At 35.9% G+C, this 22,708-nt stretch overlaps 2 protein-coding genes across 2 annotated transcripts; one reads left to right on the top strand and one right to left on the bottom strand.

Moving 5' to 3' along the window:
* The first annotated feature begins 1,684 nt into the window (after window positions 1–1,684).
* On the top strand, window positions 1,685–3,134 carry LOC113357613 (POU domain, class 3, transcription factor 2-like). Its single transcript, XM_026601056.1, has one exon. It carries the CDS (start codon window positions 2,141–2,143, stop codon window positions 2,648–2,650), a length of 510 nt encoding a protein of 169 aa, XP_026456841.1. The 5' UTR covers window positions 1,685–2,140; the 3' UTR covers window positions 2,651–3,134.
* Window positions 3,135–4,394: 1,260 nt separating this feature from the next.
* Window positions 4,395–6,726, bottom strand: LOC113357612. Its single transcript, XM_026601055.1, has 2 exons — window positions 6,218–6,726; window positions 4,395–4,882 (listed from the first exon to the last, which is right to left on the bottom strand). The coding sequence occupies exons 1-2, from the start codon at window positions 6,683–6,685 to the stop codon at window positions 4,718–4,720; spliced, it is 633 nt and encodes a 210-aa protein (XP_026456840.1). The 5' UTR covers window positions 6,686–6,726; the 3' UTR covers window positions 4,395–4,717.
* Window positions 6,727–22,708: the final 15,982 nt, after the last annotated feature.

The raw sequence follows: 22,708 nt of genomic DNA, 5'->3' as shown, positions 1-22,708 counted from the left end.
TAGATCACGCAAGGTACTTGACTTTTAGATCACGCAAGGTATCGTACTTTTAGGTGGATATCGAAAATATTGTGGTGTACTTGGTTCCCTCATCATTTCAATTGGTATTAGAGGGGGCAAACACGAAAAGATCTAACAATGTGTGTTTGGTGCGATCCAACTTATAAGATATGAGTCAGTATAAGGGTAAAGGAAGACCTAAAGACTCAATTAACGTATTACAAGAGTTTGGTGAATCACTCTTTGGATTTGATTTTAACAAATATTTAAAAAGGGCTTCTTCTACAAGTTTTACTTGCTCTTCTGAAAATATGTCTGAATATTCTCAAGATGAGATTAAGTTAAGCCACGTGTTCACAATAAATGATTCAGACTCCGAAAAATCTCTTCTAGAAGATGAAAGATCCATTGATTATGATTTTGTGGCCTTGTGATATAACATGTTTCGGAACTAACATATTGGATTGCTTTATCGAATAATCATAAGTAGATATTGATCAAATTCATGTGTTAAAGTCACGATTATACTATCAATTTATGTTTCATAAGTTGTGTATTTAATATACATATGAGTTTCGGTTTTAGCTTTTTACATTGGAACGTAATAGCTAAGATCTTGTCGACCTTTCTCTGGTAAAGGCTGTCTCATTTATTATTCTTTTTTCTTGCAGAGCAGGGGGAGTCCTATATTGAATTAGTGCTTAAACGTCATATTTTCGTGGAGAGAGTGGTTGTAGAAACCGAGAGAAGAATTGTGATAATCTCTTTCCTGATACGGAATATGAAAACTTTGATCGATAATTGCAGATAATATAGGATTTAATTTTGAAAAATAAAATCCATCACTGTATCACTTGGGAATTGGGATTTTGACCGGGATACTCTCTTGGTTAACCTAGCCCTTTGTTTTGGTAAACCATTTAGTTAGCTAAACTTTGGATGGATATCCTACGTCTGTTTATTTACAAAGCAAATTGTGCAATGAAAATACAACACTCTCGCTTTATCTTTAGGGTGATGATTAGTTTGCTAATCATGCGGTACTTATATGCATTTCTTGCAATTGAGCTTTTTACTTACCGTCTTATCGTTTTATTTATTTATTGGCTGATATTTTGTAGGTTGTTTTCGTATGGAAATGATTTATGTCCGAAAGAATTTTTCCAGAAAATCTCCCCGCCACACATAAACTACTGGAACCCAAAGCCACACCTTTTATATTTTCGGGTGTAGGCTCTTGGGGCTGTGTGTGTCGGGAGAATTCTCCAGAAAAAATTTCGATCAGTGTGTCATTTTCCGTTTTTGTATCCAATTGCGAAGCTGCTACACTTCCCCATTTTCTTCCCACATCCTTTTCCCCATTAGGTGGCAGCGATCTTAGCCGTTGATCCCTTGGATTGGAGTTGACAGGTTTTTTTTTTTGTGTGACATCACACCAATATCTGCTTGACAAGTAACGGGGGAAAGGGTGTGGGGAAAGACTAGCCTTTTCGATCCAATTGAGCAGACTGTGTCATGTGTCATATAACAGTAAAATGCAACGCAGTAAATCTCAGTCCACGTGTAGAGTAATTTTTTTATTTTTATTTTTCACACTAGCTAGTCAGCCGCTGATTTATTTAATTATAGACTTTTTAGCAAAAGAGAAAGAAAAAGAAAAAGAATTCGCTGAAAATAAACTTGAAGGGGTTTCTTTTGCAGTGAAACGAATTTTGCAATGATATAGTATTATTATTGTACTTTCTCACCTTCACTCTATTTTATCATCAGTGGTCACTGCTACTGCTACTTCTCTCTGCTTTTATTTTCTCTAGGGTTTGTTCCACTTGTATAGTCTCTCCCATACTTTTTACACTTCAAGAATCCTCATCCAACTGTTTCTGTTCCTTCTTTACAGAGAAGAAGTTCTCTTCACAGAGTGTTCAAAAGAAGCAAAACCATAGAGATTTCAGCTACTAATCAAACCTTTTTCACCCAATTTCACGAAACCCATATCACAATTTTTGTTACTATGAACTCTTTTCATCAATTCTAAGCTAAAATCGAAAGCAACCAGCCAACCATAGTTTCGGACTCTTTTCATCAACAAAAACTTAAAAACAGAACAAGTAGAAAATTCTGAATCTTCAATTATAGTAAAATGTCAGTAGAGCAACAACAACAGCAACAACAACAGCAGCAACAGATGCAACAGCAGCAGCAGATGCAACAACAGCAGCAGCAGATGCAACAACAACCACCGCAATTGGGTTTATCACAACAAGTTTATAATAATAATATTAATACAAGTCATTCAAATCATGGATCAATTGGTACAGTGATAGCAGTTGTAACTGTGATTACAGTATTAGGATTTGTGGCTGGCATGATTGGAAGACTGTGTTCAGGCAGAAGAGTTAGAGGAATTGGACAATATGATTTTGAAAGTTGGGTTGAGGCAAAATGTTCTTCTTGTATTGACGGAAGAATTAGTCATCCTCAACCACAAAGACAACCACCACCACCACAACCATCTTCACCCAACATTTCATCATCTCCTGATCATTCTGTTCCAGTTCCAGTTACATTAGATGTCTCTGAGGAAGTAATGAAGGAATCCCCAATAAATTATCATTCTCATCAAAACCCACATGCAGCTTTCAGTTCTTGACCTTTTAGTTTTAACTTTCTCTATCCTTATCGTCTGTAACTTGCATGTGAAATGTTCTTTTTTTGTCTCTTCTATTCTGTTTTGGTAGTTTTGGTTTCAGAATGCTTGCTTGTATCTTATGATCATGTCTTTCCTTTGGAAAAGAGTTGGGGTTTTTGATGATCCACACCATATTTGATCTTGTATGGGTGTTGTAAGTTCTGGGATCATTTGACAGACCACACCATCATCATCATAATCACCTCATTCAAAGTGAACTAATGATCTCTTTTCGTTTTTCTTACGTAGTAGAAAAGAAGATTATTGTCCATATTAGTGGCCACATAAATAAATCACGGCAGCAAAAGAAAAGTCACAACTACCAAGAAGCAGGGAATACCCACCGGTAGATTTTATTAGAATATGGTGGTGATAGTACAGCATGTTGTTCGAAAGGGTTATGTCAAAATATTGCTCTTCAGGTCATGAATGATTTGCCATACCAGTCTCGAATCAGTATAGAATAAGAATACTTTTTAATCTGCCAACCAATCTGCCGGTCATGGTGGTAACTGGTAAGATGAGTTTTTAAAAAGCATCTTTTTGTATCTGTTAGTTTTTCATCTCATTTCTTTTATTTGCTCTAGATCTTACTTATAAAAAGACCAGAAGCGTTGAAGCTCAAGTCTCACCTACCTCAAGGTCGTGATCATTGAGCAAACGACCAGACCCATAAATTTAAACTGTTTTCAATGATGAGCAACATGCGTTTCAGCAGACAATGTTATGAATGAAATGTCTGAGTGAATTGAATATTACTCCAACCACTGATAACCGTTAGTTTACAAAGAAAGGCAAAAACATCTGACTATTTAACGGACGGATTCATTTGAATTTTTTGTTTTTGAAATACCAAACTGTAGACGTTAACCATCAATAAATTCTCGTCATCTTTTCTGGGACCCTAGCAAGTACCAATAATGTGCTTGTCCTGTCCTGAACTTTGCAGTTAATAATTCCATCCTACTCCTAGCTAATTGTTTCACATTTAAGATACTGAACTGGCTGTGCCCATGAAGTTCAATATCCAACTCTAACCGTGTTGTTGTGCTAGACCAACGGTTTAATCTTCCACGAGAATCAAAATCCTGAACAACAATGAATTTGACACACATATTCGGAGGACTGCAGCAGACTATCAAAAACGATTCAAGTCAGACCCGTTATTACCATTTTGATCTTCCATTTCCGTCTTTGCCAATGTAACAGAAGACTGTATTTAATAAAATCAAAATCAACCAGAGGAGATAGTATATCTCTATTTCTTTCTGGTACTCTCAAACTTGTCATCAGTGAAACAAGAAGAACAAAGGTAGAGAAAAGTAGAACAATAAGAAATTAAAGCAAAGCTTGCATTGATCAATAGTGTCCAATATTTTGAATCTATTTTCTCAGTCGACATTCTCTCTCTCATTTCAAATTACAGAGAAACCATGTGACTGAGAGAGATAGCTGACGGCTTTTCGTCGGGTCAGCCAATAAACCCACAAAAATCAGTTTTTTACTTTACTGTGCTAATCAACTATTCACAGTAAAGAAAAATGCTACTCCTATGACTAATCCAAGCTATCCTGTCTCAGGATCTTCTTATATAAAAAGAAAACTCATAATTTGCATATGTCAAATGTTTCCTTTATTCTGATCTAAAAATCAGCCTTTTGTAAAAGAATTTTTTTGGACTGCAAACAACTTCTAGTAAAGATGGTAAATATGAAATCCTGAATTCCAAATGGCACTATAATAATTATGTTTTGTGGGAGACAAACCCTTATCTTTGCCCAAAAAAGAGATCCAAAGTGAGAACTTTTTCAGTGCTCAAATTCTTTTCCTTTTCCCTTTTCTTCTTTTCTACTATTTAGTCTTTAATAAAAGGGAGAGAAAATAAGAGTTTTTAGCAAACAATTAAAAATCTATGGCTTAGTGGAATATACACGGTAAAGTTCACCAAGCAAGTTTTCTTTCTAACAAACAATTAACAAGGCAGAGGAGGATAAGATATACATGTTTGACGGATCGATGTTCAAAAGTTCAGTGCCTGGTTTGTTTTTTCTGAGGTTGCTTCATTTTGATTAGATAAGAAAGACCTGCTACTACGTGCATTCGACTGGTTGGAACACCCGTCTTTGCTAGTGCTCTCCCGTCTTTATCCAAAAGCACAAAGCAAGGAACGTATCTGACGTCATAGTGGAGGAGCTGCAAGAAAAATAAGGATATCATAGCATTCTTTTCTCTTCCTGTGCTAATTTCTGGTAAATGTGTATAGAGTGCTTGACTTGTGTATAAAATGTTTGAGTTTGGAACTTGTGTATCTGACTATTACGTATGAATACACAGCCAAATAATTAGATAAAGGCATAAGGCACACAGATAACTGTTCTCTATTAGAAGAATAAGCAGTTCGATTGAAAGCATACTGTCCCTAAGATTATTGTACTTCAGGGACAAGCAGTGGTAGATGCATAAATTAAACAACTCCCTTAATAACATCTTCAACCTTAGATGATTACAGTTTACTCTGGACTAGAAGAAATGGGGGACACAACTTTTAACCAGAAAGCCTAGTACTGTAGTTAATAGGTGTTCCAAAAAATATTGCTCCTACAGATAATACTTTCAAACTCTTCCGACAAGTTCCGATTCAATCAGGGAATCCTACTCCAACATGCCAATTTAAGCTTCTTTTGCATCATGAGTACCTAACTGGCCTGCTCATAGCTTCTTATCCAAACTTGTTTACCTCACTGCCTTCTTTTTGTCCTATCAAGTATCAACACAGTAGGGGGTGCACTCTGATTCAGTGGATTTACTACTTTTCGTACTGTATATGCATCAGTTAGTATACTTGACATTCTTCGTTCAATAGCAACCAAACAAAACTTAGATGTGCATTGAAGCTACCATTTTGAGGAAACAGTGGTAGATTGGCGCCTCAAGACTCACGCATCATAATCTATTACATAAGTTAATCTTTTCTACCCAGAACATAATAAGGCATAGGGTCTAATTCAATTTCAACACTTGTCAGTTTCTAACATCTCAAACTACTAAAAGAAGTTTAGATCAGTTCCCTCAACATCTTTCTTAGATGGCTACTATATTACAGAATCAAGTATTGCTCCTTTATTTGAGGCTACACCTTCAGGATGCACCTTGCCTCGCGGAAGCAGCCCGCCTTATTTAAGAACTCTGCCCTTAGACATTGGTTTTATGTTTCTTCATTATAAATATGTACAAGCTGTAACTATTATATATGAACATTGCTGCATATAATCCCATTCTGTCAAGTCCATTCATGCAAAAGCCAAATTCCCTAAGGCCGGAGCTCCTAAGGAGCTGCGGATATTGTCTTTCCTACAATGCTAGTAATCTAAATTCCTTTAACTATCACTTCATTGTTTAATCTTCTTCACTTTTTTCCCCAATTTAATCTTCTTCATCTGACTAGAAACTCTATACAGTTCAAATTTCGAAAAATAAATAAAATGATTTCATAACTAGCAGGGGATAAAAAAAAATTGCCTGTCTTACCTCAGGAAGCCATTTCTCATTCTCTGCATCCGCCATTACAATATTAAGCCAATCAGAATTCCTTGACTCAATTTCCATGACAAAGTCAAGCAAAGAATTGCAAAGTCTACACTTCGGTGAATAAAATTCCATCACTGTAGCATATTTCCCACTTGATAAAGCCAAAGCTAGGGCTCTATTTTCTGCTTCCCCTTGCTCTGCTGGAGACAATTTCTTGTTCGTTGGTTTAGGACTCTTCCATTTCATTCCAACATCAATAAGAGGTTGATTAGGGTTTAATTGTTTGTTTGGAGAATCTAGGGTTTTCAAAGCTGAATCCAAGAAATTAAAAGCAAATAATCCGACATTATGTATTGATTTAAAGAGCCAAGGGGTCTCTAAATTGCAAGGGGATTTCGGGTTCTGGTGGTTGTTTTTGTCCCACGGCCGTTTCAAGCAGAAAATGGGATGCTTTGGAGTTGAATCCATGAATGAAGTTTAGAGAAAAAATAACAGCTTCTTGTGTTTCATCCTCGCCTTGATACAAGCAATACAATTTTTAATCTGGGCTTCTTGCAACTGGGCCTCCGTTCAAAAACATGATGCCACAGGGGTGAGCATCGGTCTGTATGGACCGCTTTTTACCTCATCCGCATCCAATCCAATTAATTACGAATTTTAAATTTTATATCCGCATCCAATGCAACATTCGGATTTTCCTCCAATGGATGCACGATGAATTTATTGGGTAGGGATAATCCACAACATCCAATCCAATATGTTGAATCGTTTGGTTTAGCATAAAAGCATATGTGTTTCGAGGTTTTAACTTTTGTTTGCAATAGTTAAAACCGATTTTCAACCTTTTTCTGGTAAAGGTTGGTTGTTGCTGCTTTTTTGTCTTGCATGAGGATGACAACATAATGATATTTCGGTATCAATTCTCCCTGGAAAGAAGATGCAAACTTTATTGGAGAAGAGGATGCGAAATATGAGGTAACGACTTTGTTAGTTAATCGTTTTCTTGTTTAAGCAAAGCCTGAGTTTATTTCGTATATTTATTGCTTTTGCTTAACAATATTTGGGTACAATTGATGTTTTATTCCATTGTTTGTGTATGGAAGTCTGTGTGATTCAATTGTTTCCGGCTAAGAAAAACTATTGTTATCTTGCTTTATTGTTTGGTATCAATCGTTTAGGCTTACAAAATTTCGGTGCAATTGCGGTGCTTTAATGTCTATGTTGTTTCAATTGCTTCTGGTTGAGGTAAATAATTATGCAAGTTGATTTATTTGGTTTATATGAATTATTTATGGCTTAACAAAAGAAAAGGTTTTAGGGATGAATTGTTTAGTCCAATTTGATTACGGATAAGAGAAACTAAGTTAATTATGATCTTAGTTGGACTTATCAAAGTGGAGGTTTCGGTTATTCAAGTCTAGTCGAATGCCTTAACAAGAAATGCTAGTTAACTAACCTAGTACTTGTCTTGTTTAAAAGTGAAAGGTATAAGTTATATGGATAACTAGAACCTGATGAGAAAAATAGAGTTATCTTTATTTTGGTCTTTATTTTGTATTTGTGCAATCAGTTTAGCAAAGGAACTAAGGTGCTTAGCCAATTTTTGGTTTGCTAAACTAATAGGGAAAATTGCTTCGGACAATTGTTTCCTTGGTAACATATCAAAACAAAATTACTTTGTAGTTTAGGTTTTGATGTTGGTTATTAAAAATGGTGTGCGGAACCCTCGTGCTTAACTCTTATAGGTTGCAAGTCTTGTGAGATTTGTAAGATCCTTTCGGTTTGTCCTTTATTTGCTCGTATCTTTGTCATGTTGTGACAAAAAGGGGGAGAAATATATGGATTAAACAAGTGATACTGGTATTGATTTATATTGGTTGGTATCACTAAGGGAAAGGACAATGGTGCTTAAACGTTATATCTAACGAAAGAGTAAAGCATAGACTAAGGGGGAGTAGCATATCATATGATAATGGAATAACAAAGACGTGCAGATTGAAAATCTACCTATCTTACCTTTAGGGGGTGGGGGTATTAGCTTTGTTATTATAATGTCAACATCGGCATTTATGGATTGAATGTATACATGTTATTGTGTTGTTGAATTTGGGAATCAAGCATATGTGTAATGAATTCTTGGAATTTGTTTATCCATATGATGTAAGATATTTTTCACTAAAATTGACAAAGGGGGAGATTGTTAGAGCATAGCTAGGTTGAACCCATCAAGCGTTGGTATGTCAAGTTTGGTTGTCATATTTTAGTGTACCAAAACTCATTTAAAGAGTTGCTTGATTATGTACTAGAGTCAACTTCGTATAGGTTAGCTTGAAAGTATTAGGATATAAGACATTACAAGTATTATGTGAAGACTTGAAGAATGTGAAGAAGTACGGAGCTACAACGACGACATCATCCTTCCACTTGAGGTTAGTAATATTTGACTTGAACTGTTTCATTCCCTAATATATCTTTCAAGTCGTTCATATTGAAAACATAACTGCGAAGCTATGAATGATTATACTCTAGTTAGACGTAGTATTAAGGAATACAATACGAAGTATAACGCTTATCTTTTGAACTTCGTATATAAGACATCGACATAATCTTTTGAATGTTATTGTGATTATGTATGGGTATGAGGTGAAGATTTCATCCTAGGAAACAATGTTTTACATTCGTTTAAAGGAAGTAAATTCATGAACTTATTTTGTGAATCGAAAGGGAAATCGCTAGTCTTATTGGTGTTGTTATTCATTGCATATCTTTTGAACTACCAATATGTGTGATTAGTATAACCGCTCATGACTTGCTTATGTTCTTGGTAAAACTATTCACAAGGCCTGACTTTTGTATTGGTATGACTTTTATTAGTGAAACCGATCTTAAGTAATCACCTGAGATGGTATGATCGATTTAGTGTTATTGGTATGACCAACTCTAGGCAAAGGGGAACCGATCCTAGTAAGAGGTGAAACCGATCATAAAAGGGGAATCGATCCTTGTAAGAGGTGCAACAAGTTTCTAGTTATTGGGAACCGATCCTATGAACATGTGCAACATGTTTTTAAATATTGGGAACCGATCCTATGGACATGTGCAACAAATACAAGTTAGATACCATATATATGTGGGAACCGATCCTAGTACCTAGTAAACCAAGTTTTGGTAACTAGCGTGACTAATTCTAGTACCCACATGGAGGTAGAACCGAAACTTGTTTTGGTAGAATCGTGAAACCTATGTTTGGTGATTTGATAGGATAATCAATCACATAGTTCTTGGAAGTCAGATGAACCAATTCTAAACTCGTTTGGAAGTGTGGAAATCGATTCCAAGATTGTAAGTATGAAAGAGGACTTACAAAGTAAAGATGTCGACATACTTAAAACATGTGCAGTAACGCTTACCTTTTATTGTTCAAAGATATTCCTTAATAGCTAAAGGAGAATCCCGAATCAAAAATAAATTGAGAATCTTTTAATTAAGGTTTTTAATTTTATATTTGGAAAATAAAAATTAGTAATGTGCATTTACTAGTTGGAGATTTACTAAGAGGTTTTGGTCAATATTTGGACAAAGCATTTCCAGTAATTATGGAAACCGAATTCGGAAATATATTGCATACCTTGAGAATATTTTCGGTTTTGGAAATTCTTTGGTGTCCGGACTTCCTTGGTCTGTAAATATCAAAGTTTGCATTTCGAGCAAACTAATCCTCAGAGCCAGCAAAACTACCTAGTTGTGTTGTTACTAGTGGAGCCGCCTATTCGGAGAGGAAAGTAACCTAATTAGGCGAAATCTCTTACGACCTCTCGGTTTAAAGACTTCTTTGGGATTGAGAAGCTCTATTAGTACCGTTGGTGGGAAACTAGATAATTGCGGTTTATTATTAGTTTTCGATTGATTTGATTGACTAACGGTTGTTGAACTTTGATTGCACCTAGTTTGTTTATGCTTGAGAATCTTCTCTTCTGATATAAGATTCACTCAAACTATATCGAAGTTTTGACGGGGATCTTTAGACTGTTTGTAGATATAAAGACGTCTTGTGATAATACATTGTTAACAGACTCCGTTCTGTATGTGATTGACCAAAAGAGATTCAAGTTGATTGTGTGCAGGTGTTTATTGAAGACCTAAGAAGATTTAAAGACGAAGAAGATTTCTGATTTGGTTTCATAATATTTGGCGTGCACAATACTTGTTTCGGGTAAAGAGGATCCAACTATAATGGGTTTATCCTTGTGGTAGATTGGATTGATTAGTTGAGTAAATTGGCATCAATACAATTCTTTGTGATTCAAAGTATTGATTGCAAAATCTTGACAATTACTTTGGTAGTTGTTATTAGATAGATCTAAGGACCTGACAGAGGAGTTTATTGGGATAAACGGAAGAACCTTTTGTCGACCTCATATCACTTGGTTGAAAAGAGTTGTTACCGAACAGATTTGTTATTCCTTTAATGTTTGGAATACGAACCAAAGGAATTGTTCCAAGTGCATGACTTATTGCAAGTTAGAGGCGCATGGATACATGCGGAACTAGGTGAACTATAGGTTTAGTTGTTTGGTCTCAACTATACGAAGTTGGTGTGATTTTGTATAGCGGCTTAATCCTGAGAGTATTCAATTTTGGACAAGGTCCCGGGGATTTTCTGCATTTGCGGTTTCCTCGTTAAAAAAATCTAGTTGTGTCATTAACTTTTATTTTCCGCAATTATAATTGTTGTTATTATAATTTAAAGTAAATTACACAAACGTTAATTCCTATTTACTTGATCGTAATCATATTGTGTTTGGTTAAGTCCGAACTGTTTATCAAGTAAACGTACTTCGTTGTTGTATTGTCTCGATCTTGTATCCATAGTCAATCACGCAAATTATCTTGTTGTCGTATTGTCTCGATCTTGTATCCAAAGACGATCACAGGAAGTGTGAACCGATTAGTTGTATTGTCTCGACTCGGTCTATAGACAATCACTTTCGGAGAAAGGACTTATAGGTGGAAAAGTTTTAGATTGAGGTATATTTGGGTACCCTTGTCTTTTCAGAAACTAATATGACTTTCGTCACCAGTAAAGATGAACTTGTCCAGAGCGAAAGCTTACCAACACATATTTCGAGAAATAGATAAGCGAGATAAACTCAGCTCGAAATAGCACATGTGTATAATCAAAGTTTATATAGCAATACGACTTTTGTCTCAAGATAGGAGATAGAGTAGATAGACTTTTGAGTGATACATAAGTTCAAGTCTCCACATACCTTTTAGTCGATGAAGTTCCACCAGTTCCTTGAGTAGTTCTTCGTCTTTATATGATGAACGTCGTGGAGTCTAGAGCTCAACTACATTTTCTATCCTAGTCCGAGACTTAGCTATAAGTAGACTAGAAATCAATACTTATAGTTTTGGAAACTAAACTTGACAAACAAGCTTGAGATAGCAACGCTTGCGATTTCGATCGAGCAGTGCTCTAAAAATCTCCCCTTTTGTCAATTTTAGTGACAAAACTATCAATATATATGGAATACAAAATAAATAAATTTTGCAGCTTCTCTTCCACATGCATGATCTCCTTGGTTCTTTAACATTACTCGAAATCTTCGTCACTTCCAAGTACTCCAATGATTCCAAAGGTTGTAAGTTCAGCATCGTCGTTGTTGAAAATCCGTAGCCATAACAATGAGAAAACAAAAGCTCTCAATCATTGTTACACAATGTCATAATATTATTACACAACATCAAAGTTCAATTGTATCACAACTTCGACAACAATACTATGGTGATATGTATTAATCCCCCTTAGTCAATACTCTGTCTCACATGGAAACCACTCCCCCTTATATAATGATTCGAAAACCATATGTATTTGTAGTGCGAACTACACATTAATTCTCCCCCTTTTTGTCAATAAAGTTGGCAAAGGTACGAAAACTAGTGGGATCCTAATGAAATTTCCATAGAGACACTTCATGACCAATAGAAAGCACATATCAACTTTTTAGATGCAATCATATAGCCGAAACTAAATACATTCATCAAGGAGTTTATAAAGATACAAGATAACCCCTATAATATTCCACATCCTCACTCCCCACAAAGATTTGGCAATTAAGCACAAGTTCAATTAAGAACTCTCCCCCATAAAATGTCATTCCCGAAAGAACACCAAGAGCGACCTTATTTTCACAAGAAAAGAAGGATTTCTTTGGACATAATAAATCACATACGAATATGAATTTGAATCCAAAAATACTCAATTATATTAACCACAAGAAAACCCATGATTAATTTAATCGGAAATGCTCAACATAAGAGAACTTACGGAGCCGCACAGTATTTACATAAAAAAAATATGGATTAGGGAAGATCAATACTGCGGAATAAACAAAGATTCATTCTATTCTTTATCACTATTTACACAATGACATATAATAGACTTAATCTTTGTAAACAAAAGCTCATCCTATCTTCCATCAATATTTGCATAATGACATAAAAGGCTTAACTTTTGTTTGTCAAAAGTTCATTCAATCTTTTATCAATACTTGCATATCGACATACGACAGACTTAACTTTTGACCACGTATGGGAGAATCATAGTTCACGGACGTATACACACATATCCCATAACAAATTGCAATATATAAAACCATAAAGATTAATACTGCAAAAATCATCTTCCAAACAAACTTTAGAATTTAAGCAAATAAATCTAAAAACATTGAAGATGAAAAACATTGGACATAGTTATGTGTAATCACAATAATGGCTATTCCAAACTCTAGTTATTCTTCCTAAAAACACAAGAATAAAATTCTCATAAGAAGATTTCCTAGACAAAATCAAAACAACTCTTAGAGAACATGATTTGAAAAAACATTAAACATAGCCAGCAACCAGAGATTGAACATGGACGAGCTCATCAGTTGCTTTCTTCAATTCGTTTATCAGAAATTCAAGATTCCTTGTTGCAATTCCAAGTTATTCACGTACAACCTCAAAATCTCTAAGAAGATTTCCTACCAGTTGTGATGACATCTGAACTGGTAGTTTTTTTCATGATCAACAGCATGATAGCAGGTTATGAAAACAGAATTCTCGTGAAACTCGATAGTCTTTCCCTTCTCAACATTGTCTTCCTTGTTGCATCCATCCATTGTGCACACAGAAATCAAGTGAACCTTTTGACGTTACGGAACATGTATGTACCAAAACAGGGCATGATATATATATATATATATATGAGTGTTTCATAGGAAAACCTAGAGATACTCGTATATGTTCTGTGTGGGTCAGGTGTACGTGCACTTATAGTTACATCCTTGGTACGAGACCAAAAGAATAATGGAGTTAAATTTAGAAGAAGTCTTGAAAGACACAAGAATCATTCTAAACACAGGATGACATCCTTAGTTCAAAGGAACATAAGAGAATTGTTGAAAAACAACAAGGAATTATTCTCAAGAGTGATCGATCAAAAACATTACATCATGTAAAGTACTGGAGCAAGGATCAACAGTTTAATGATCACTGTTTTGTAAAAAATATAACAACAACTACTTTCTCAAGACACAAAGGCTTCTTGAGAATTACGAGCATCCTTCCACATCACAAGAAGGATGTGATACATTGATTAGTCATGTTGTATTTTGATGAGCTTTTTGATCATCAAGAATATTGACTTCTTCTCTCTTTCCTTATTGAAGATTTCAGAAAAATCACTAGGATTAGTTGAAAGAGATTTAACCAGAAGGGAACAAGGAATACCTAAACCTGCTGCTTTCCTTGCCTTTTTGATGCTCCGTTTGAGTCTGTTTATGCTGATTTTGAGCTCCGAGACTCGATTATTGATATGAATGAAATATGGAGGAGACACCTCGGGTTCACTGACTTCTTTAGAAGGAGATAAGGAATTTGGATTTTCTTTCTTTCTCCTATGCCTTTTTCTCTTCTCAGAGTAATTTAAGGAGTTAATTGTCCACCTGACATTCTTCCTTCTACAATTGTTGGCATTTTTTGTCTCAAAATCATAATCTAGAAATGACTCATCACATCATTTCTTTTGATTGCAGACACTGCCTTTTACTCCAGCAATATGAGAGACAGGTTTAATTACTTCTTTAGATATCCATCCAAGAATGTTGTGAAGTTTCTCATTCCTCAGTCGAAAACAACATCTTCGTTCAATATGTCCTTTATTTCCGCAATAATAGCAGTTAAAGGATTTGTTCTTGACTATTCTCATTCGAGTTAAATTTGAAGGAGTACAATCCTTGTTCCCAAGACCGTCAACTGCTGGAAAGGTTTTTTTACATGAGGAGTTGTCATTAGCTTGAACAAAATTGATCTTATTAGTACTTGGAGCGTTTATTCCCTTATAGCCCAGACCATGTGTATCACGATGTTCTTTACATGCTCCAAGCATAGAAGATAATTTTGTAGAGCTAGAATTGAATCTTTTCAGATTCTTCTCCAGTGATTTTACCTTATTAAGGGCAGCAGTGAGATCGGTCTCCAAATATTTTTCTTCGTGAGGAGACTGAGTTCTCTGTCATTAGAACATTTTTGTTGAGAGTCATATCTTGCTTCAGATTCCGCAAGTCTTTCTTTCAACACAAAGAGATTTCGAAGGAGATTATCACATTCAGACCTTTTTGAGCGTAATCTTCTTCTCGATCTTTATGGTAAATTGTAAAAGTTTGTATCCACAATCATAACCTTTAAAGAGTTTTCTCATCTTTCTGTTTTCTTAACAGAGAGGTGCCAAATATTTTCTCAAGCAATCTGTTGACTTCTTTTCTTTCAAGGCATAGTCAAAGAGCTTGATATATTGAGAGACTTCCTCATCAATAGTGTGTCCTTCTTCTATTTATGAGGAAGTCTCTCAATATATCAAGCTCTTTGACCATACCTTGAAAGAAAAGAAGTCAACAGATTGCTTGAGAAAATATTATTGGCTCAATCCTGCAAGAGGTTTTGTATTGTTTTGTTGTGATGGTGCTGCAGCAGGAAATCCAGGTTTGGCAGGTTTTGGTGTGATTGCAAGAGACCATGAATGTAGAGTCCTTGGAACTGTATCAGGTGGTCTAAGGATTGCCAAAAATTATACAGCTGAGGCTCTGGCTGTTATATGGGCAATATAATGGGCAGTGAGACTTCACTGTGATAAGATCATCATCAGATCAGACTCAAAATTAGTTATTGAAGATTTCAGAAAGGAAACAGTGTCTTGGTGTTTCAAATCAAGATGGTTGAAAGCTAAACAACTCTTATCTCAAATTCATTATGAATATTTCTATAGAGAGGTGAATTTCCCAGCTGATATCTTAGCCAAAAAAGGAGTAACTTTGCAGCTAGGAGAGATTGTATATCATACTGGAAGGCCTTCTCATCTAATCCAAGTTGAGATGCCAGATAGAAAATACTACAGATTCTGTTAAAAATGCCCTGTATTTCTTTTTATCTTGTTGCTTCAGTTATTTTTGATTGTAAAACATTTCTGCTTCTTTGATTAATACAAAAATTGGTGATTCAGCAAAAAAAAAGTTTGTCCTTCTTTTGAATCACTCTCATCTGAAAGATCATCCAACTTTTCATCAAGACACTTTTCCCAGTTGAAGGAAGATTCAGATACAGAGGCAGATACAGAAGGCTTCTTAGATGTCTCGGGATTTTGAAACATCTTAGAGGAACTCTGATATGGTGTTGCGTTATCAGAGAGATTACTGTCGTCCATAGAGTCAGATCGCTAGAAACACAAACTTATAAGGTCTTAAACGTGTTTGCCTGCTCTGATACCAATTGAAAAAACGGGGGTCTAACAGCCACACCCAATATTTCGTTTAGCAATCTGTATGGACTAACTCCAATATAATTTTAAGAGAATCAACTAGACAGTCAGACTCAATCTTAATAAAAAGTATATCAAGGAGTTATATCTCAATTTTTCGATTCAATACTTACTCAAGCAAATAGAAATCTGCGAGTCTAATTGAACACAAGAGAAATTAACTTGAACGGTACCAAAGACCAATGTTCAAGTATCAATCAATTTCAATCAACAACCAAAGGTTGGATTTACCAATTGATCGATTCAACGTATAACCTGTGATATTTCAATTATATAACAAAATATAATATGGAAAAGACATAACACATACACCAGAAGTTTTGTTAACGAGGAAACTGCAAATGCAGAAAAACCCCGGGACCTAGTCCAGATTGAACACACATTGTATTAAGCCGCTACAGACACTAGCCTACTACAAACTAACTTTGGTCTGGACTGTAGTTGAACCCCAATCAATCTCACACTGATCCAAGGTACAGTTGTGCTCCTTACGTCTCTGATCCCAACAGGCACACTTGATTCCCTTAGTTGATCTCACCCACAACTAAGAGTTGCTACGACCCAAAATCGAAGACTTTAATAAACAAATCTGTATCACACAGAAAAGTCTACAAGAATAGATAAACCTGTCTCCCACAAAAATACCTACGAGTTTTGTTCCGTCTTTTGATAAATTAAGGTGAACAAGAACCAATTGATATACCAGACTTATATTCCCGAAGAACAACCTATAATTATCAATCACCTCACAAGAATCTAAATCGTATGATGGAGAAACTAGATATTGTGGAATTACAAACGATGAGACGAAGGTGTTTGTGACTACTTTTCTATCTTGCCTATCGGAGAAATTAATCTCAAACCAATCTTATGATTGTACTCAAATACGATAGAAACAACAAGATCAGATCACGCAACTACAGAGAAAATAGTTGGGTCTAGATTCACAATCCCAATGAAGTCTTCAAGTCGTTAACCTACAGGGTCTCGGTAGAACCCTAAGGTTAAAACAGAATCGACTCTAGCTTATACAACTAGTATCACACAGGAGGTATGGGGATTAGGTTTCCGAGTTGCTAGAGTTCTCCTATATATAGTCTTCAACTCAGGGTTTGCAATCAATGCTACCTAGGTAACAAAGCATTCAATATTCACCGTTAGATGAAAACCTGATTAGATTCAAGCTAATATCTTTCAACCGTTAGATCGAACTTAGCTTGTTATACACAAATGAAATGCACGTTCATTTAGGTTTGAGTAACCGTACCTAAATGTGTACACCTAGTTGGTTGAATAGTAATTAACCAAATGGTTAGCGATATGAGTACTTTCATATCAACCATATTTTTCTTTACCACGACTAGTTCAAATGACTCAAATGAACTAGTTAGAGAGTTGTTCAATTGCTTAGATCTCATAGAAGTATATAAGACACAATCGAAGCAAAATCGATTTTGGTTCACTCAAATCGATTCATGAACATTATAGCCACGGTTTGCAAATTGCATTCCTTATTATATAAATATTTTAGTTCATGAACAAACCAATTTTAGAAAGTAACGCACTTAAGTATGTGTAAGGGTATGCGTACTTAAGTAACTGGATTTGAGTTTGTTTTGGTTTTCAAACTGAGTAGAAATTCACGGACGTGAACTTTCCGCCAGTATGCGTATGGGTACGCATACTTTGGTAACCGGATTGAGTTGGTTTTGAATTCCAAACTCAGCAGAAATTTACGGTCGTGAACTTCCGCCAGTATGCGTACGGGTACGCATACATACCCAGTCTCCATCAACCATTTGGTATACACACAAGTATGCATACATTTGGTTCCCGGTTTTGGACTTATACACTAATGTGCGAATACACTGTATGCTTATATCCAAAGATGGTTACATATTCTAAACTCTCATTTCAATCATTGAAACATTCTTCGAGGACGTTATATATTTGTTGTTCACAAACTATTTTTCGTCAAAGCGATTTTCAAGTAATTAAAACTAATATGACTTTTGTCACTACTAAAGATGAACTTGGTCAAAGCGAAAGCTTACCAACACATATTTCGAGAAATAGATAAGCGAGATAAATTCCGCTCGAAATAGCACATGTGTATAATCGAATTCTATATAGAAATATGTTGGGATCCTAGTCCCACATTGGTTAGATGGGGCTTAATTGGTAGTTTATAAGTCAATGGGTTCCCTTTTCTAGTCAACCAGTTTTCGAGTTGAGTTCTACCCATGGGCTTATGACGAGTTTAGGGTCGGTACCTAACAATTGGTATCAGAGCCAACCACCACGACCCATGCCCGCTCCACGGAAGGGGTGACCTATAGGCTAGATTAAAGTGTTGGTGCACCTATGTATGGGCGTAGTTGTCACCTGCATTGAATACTGATAGGGGAGTGAATCCGCCATAAGAGAAAGGGATACCTTCGGGTCAGTGTCGATAGAGTGGGGCCACGAGGACGTTGGGTCTGGAAGCGTGGTGGGATATTGGGATCCTAGTCCCATATTGGTTAGATGGGTCTTAATTGGTAGTTTATAAGTCAATGGGTTCCCTCATCTAGTCAACCGATTTTCGAGTTGAGTTCTACCCATGGGCTTATGACGAGTTTAGGGTCGGTACCCTAACAATTGGTATCAGAGCCAACCACCACGACCCATGCCCGCTCCACGGAAGGGGTGACCTATAGGCTAGATTAAAGTGTTGGGGCACCTATGTATGGGCGTAGTTGTAACCTGCATTGAATACTGATAGGGGAGTGAATCCGCCATAAGAGAAAGGGCTACCTTCGGGTCAGTGTCGATAGAGTGGGCCAACGAGGACGTTGGGTCTGGAAGCGTGGTGGGATATTGGGATCCTAGTCCCATATTGGTTAGATGGGTCTTAATTGGTAGTTTATAAGTCAATGGGTTCCCTTATCTAGTCAACCGATTTTCGAGTTGAGTTCTACCCATGGGCTTATGACGAGTTTAGGGTCGGTACCCTAACACAATACGGCTTTTGTCTCAAGATAGGAGATAGAGTAGACAGACTTTTGAGTGATAGATAAGTTCAGGTCTCTGCATACCTTTTAGTCGATGAAGTTCCACCAGTTCCTTGAGTAGTTCTTCGTCTTTGTATGATGAATGTCGTGGAGTCTAGAGCTCAACTACACTTTCTATCCTAGTCTGAGACTTAGCTATAAGTAGACTAGAAATCAAGACTTATAGTTTTGGAAAATAAACTTGACAAACAAGGTTGAGATAGCAACGCTTGCGAGTTTGACCGAGCAGTGCTCTAACTGTCATCATCAATAACGCTTACTCTTAAAGGTTTACTGGAAATCAATGATGAAAAGTTGATGAGCATCATCATCAATAATTGGAACTAAATATTTTCGTCGGAAAAAATGATTATAAAGATAAGTTTCATCTAGTCTTATCACTTTAATTCAATTTAGAGTTTTTAGTTTAACGTTTTCGAAATTGAATTTCGATTAATTTCTTTTTTAGGGTTTTTGTGAGATTAAACTCAAGAAATCTTTTCATTAACATTTCTGATTTGAAATTACAAAATTTATTTTTTATTTTGTTAGAGTACCGCTCGGTCGAACTCGCAAGTTTTGTTATCTCAAGAATGTAATCAATGTATGATGCACAAAACTATATCTTGATTTTTATTCGGCTAAAGTCAAGTCTTGGACTACGATTAAAGTATGGAAGTTGAGTATCAGACATCACTGAATAACCCTCGAGGCTGAAGAATGAAGATCAAACGAAGACATTTAGAGAACTTCACCGAAAAAGGAGTATGTGACGACTAAACCATCCTATTTACTCACGCCATTACCATTCTATCTTTATGATACTATGTCATATGATTTTAGTAGATTTCATATTGCAAAGAAGAAGTTCGAGTATTGGCTTTTTAAACAACCCGAAATATGATTCAAGCAAAAGATGTTCATAGATTCTTAACAATCTTAGTTAACAACAATTTATTTTTCAACTATTTTTGTTTCAAGTTGATCATGTGGAAATTGCCCAAGGAATGGTATTTCATATATTTTGGCGATTGGGAATGTTCCAAAACATGAAAGAGAGTTTTTCAGGACAACTAAAAATCTGGACAGAGGGTATTTTTTGGATGGGATTTTGGACTAAATCGTATTTTTCCCAGAACAAAAATGTTATGGAATTGGAGTGCGAGCGTCCACATGACACTTAAATAAATTTTAATTTTGATGTGAGTTTTAGAAAAATGTTTTTCTATTGTAATGTGATGTGAAAATAAGACCTTCATGACCACTGATGCTCAGGAGACTCTGATATCTTAAAAAAAAACATATACTTAGTCTAATTTGGGTCTGTTTCATATTGAGCTAAGTTGGTCTCATGGTACTCGGCGTTTTGTCTTTTGAGTTCTCTGTTGTATCTTAGTGTTCCTTTGGTTTCTTAAGTTTTGAGTTATTAGTATAGTTGTAAACTAAGTTCATTGCTTTTCTTATACTCTTTTGTTTCGTTAGGTTGGTTTAAGCCTCTTATCTCCTCTTTCATTTTGATCAATCTATTATTTTCTTGTGGACCAAAAAAATGGACTATTGAACCGGAAATTGACCAACAAATAGCTAGAAAGTTTGAAAAAGTATTAAAAAAAAAGGAGGATATTTCGTTGAATTTTCTGCAGGGTCTTTTCCATTGCTGCTCAGCCACTCGCCTCCACCGCTGTTATATAAAAAAAATGATCATCAACTTGTTCACGATGAAATTCATACCCCAAAACAAATTTTAACAGGATATTTAAAATTTCCACCACTAGAATTGTTCTAACACACCTTCTATATCATAAAATATGGGAATGAAATCACGCAATCAAAAGAGCAACTATCACTTTGATTAACGAGACTAAAATCGATACTCACAACAATGTTTGGATATGATAAATTCTTTCAAAGTTCACTACTTCCTCTAGTTATAGAATATGAGTTGATTTCCACCAAATCAAATTACTCATTAGTGAAAAAGCGGGGGTCTAACAACCTCACCCAATATTTCGTTTAGCAATCTGTATGGACTAACTCCAATATACTTTTAAGAGAATCAACTAGACAGTCGGACACAATCTTAATAAAAAGTATATCAACGAGTTATATCTCAATTTCTCGATTCAATCCCAACTCAAATAAATAGAAATCTGCGAGTCTGATTGAATACAAGAGAAATAACTTGAACGGTACCAAAGACCAATGTTCAAGGATCAATCAATTTCAATCAACAACCAAAGGTTGGATTTACCAATTGATCGATACAATGCACAACCTATGATATTTCAATTATATAACAAAATATAATGCGGAAAAGAAATAACACAGACACCAGAAGTTTTGTTAACGAGGAAACCGTAAATGCGGAAAAACCCCGGGAGGTAGTCCAGATTGAACACACACTGTATAGCCTACTACAAACTAACTTCGGTATGGACTGTAGTTGAACCCCAATCAATCTCACACTGATCCAAGGTACAGTTGCGGTCCTTACGTCTCTGATCCCAGCAGGATACTACGCACTTGATTCCCTTAATTGATCTCACCCAAAACTAAGAGTTGCTACGACCCAAAGTCGAAGACTTTAATAAACAAATCTATATCATACAAAAAAGTATATAGGAATAGATAAATTTGTCTCCCACATAAATACCTACGATTTTTGTTCCGTCTTTTGATAAATCAAGGTGAACATGAACCAATTGATATACCAGACTTATATTCCCAAAGAACAGCCTAGAAATATCAATCACCTCACAATAATCTTAATCGACTAGCGAAACAAGTTATTGTGGAATCACAAACGATGAGACGAAGGTGTTTGTAACTACTTTTATATCTTGTTGTTTATGGGTGAAAATCGTTTCTGCCGATTTTGGTAATTTCGGTAGGTGAGTGAGAAACAAATATAAACCCTAAACAAATGTACTGCACGCGAGTACTTTAGATTCGAGAGATCAATCTGTATAACTCCGACCTAAACCAAGAAATAGTCGTTTCGGATTTGCTTCGGTCACAAAGAAGAGGAGAAGGGCTGGTTTAGGGAGGGAAGCGAAGAGAGTGTTGAGACCAGAACAGTTCTGGAAGAGTAGTACTTGACTTGTATCAGAAGGTGAAAGATTTTGGAAAAGCTAGCAAAGTTTCCTTTATGAGTATTGTATTTCTCCTGACCAAAACCTTGTTGTCTTGGTGGAAATAGGTAAGACCTATTTATACAAGTCTAAGTGAAACATACTCTGGCCTCGTAAGAAAAGAAATGGATGAGTTAAATTGGAAGAGGTGGTAACGCCTGGTATTGATGGAATTTGATGAAATTGATGTTCCATAATGAAAGAGTGTTTCACCATTACTTCCTGCATTTACTAACCGTTTTATTCTTAATACACTGTCTTGAAACGGGCATTTGCGTCTGCCGCACGCTGTAAACCGCCAAACCAAAACCCTAAAGAGCATCCCCCAGTTTGTGACATGTATTGATGTCTCGAGTGTTTTCGTGGAAAACATGTAGCATGTCGCTGGTGTTTGATAAGTTGAGCTTGAGAGATGTGTCGGCTCAGTGGCGACCTTCGGAGGTCGAGATTTTGCACCTTGAGAGGTATC

The sequence above is a fragment of the Papaver somniferum genome, chromosome 3, assembly GCF_003573695.1.
Source record: "Papaver somniferum cultivar HN1 chromosome 3, ASM357369v1, whole genome shotgun sequence".
NCBI lineage: Eukaryota > Viridiplantae > Streptophyta > Magnoliopsida > Ranunculales > Papaveraceae > Papaver > Papaver somniferum.
Note: the sequence above shows the minus strand (reverse complement) of the source record. Positions and strands in the feature narration are given on the sequence as shown.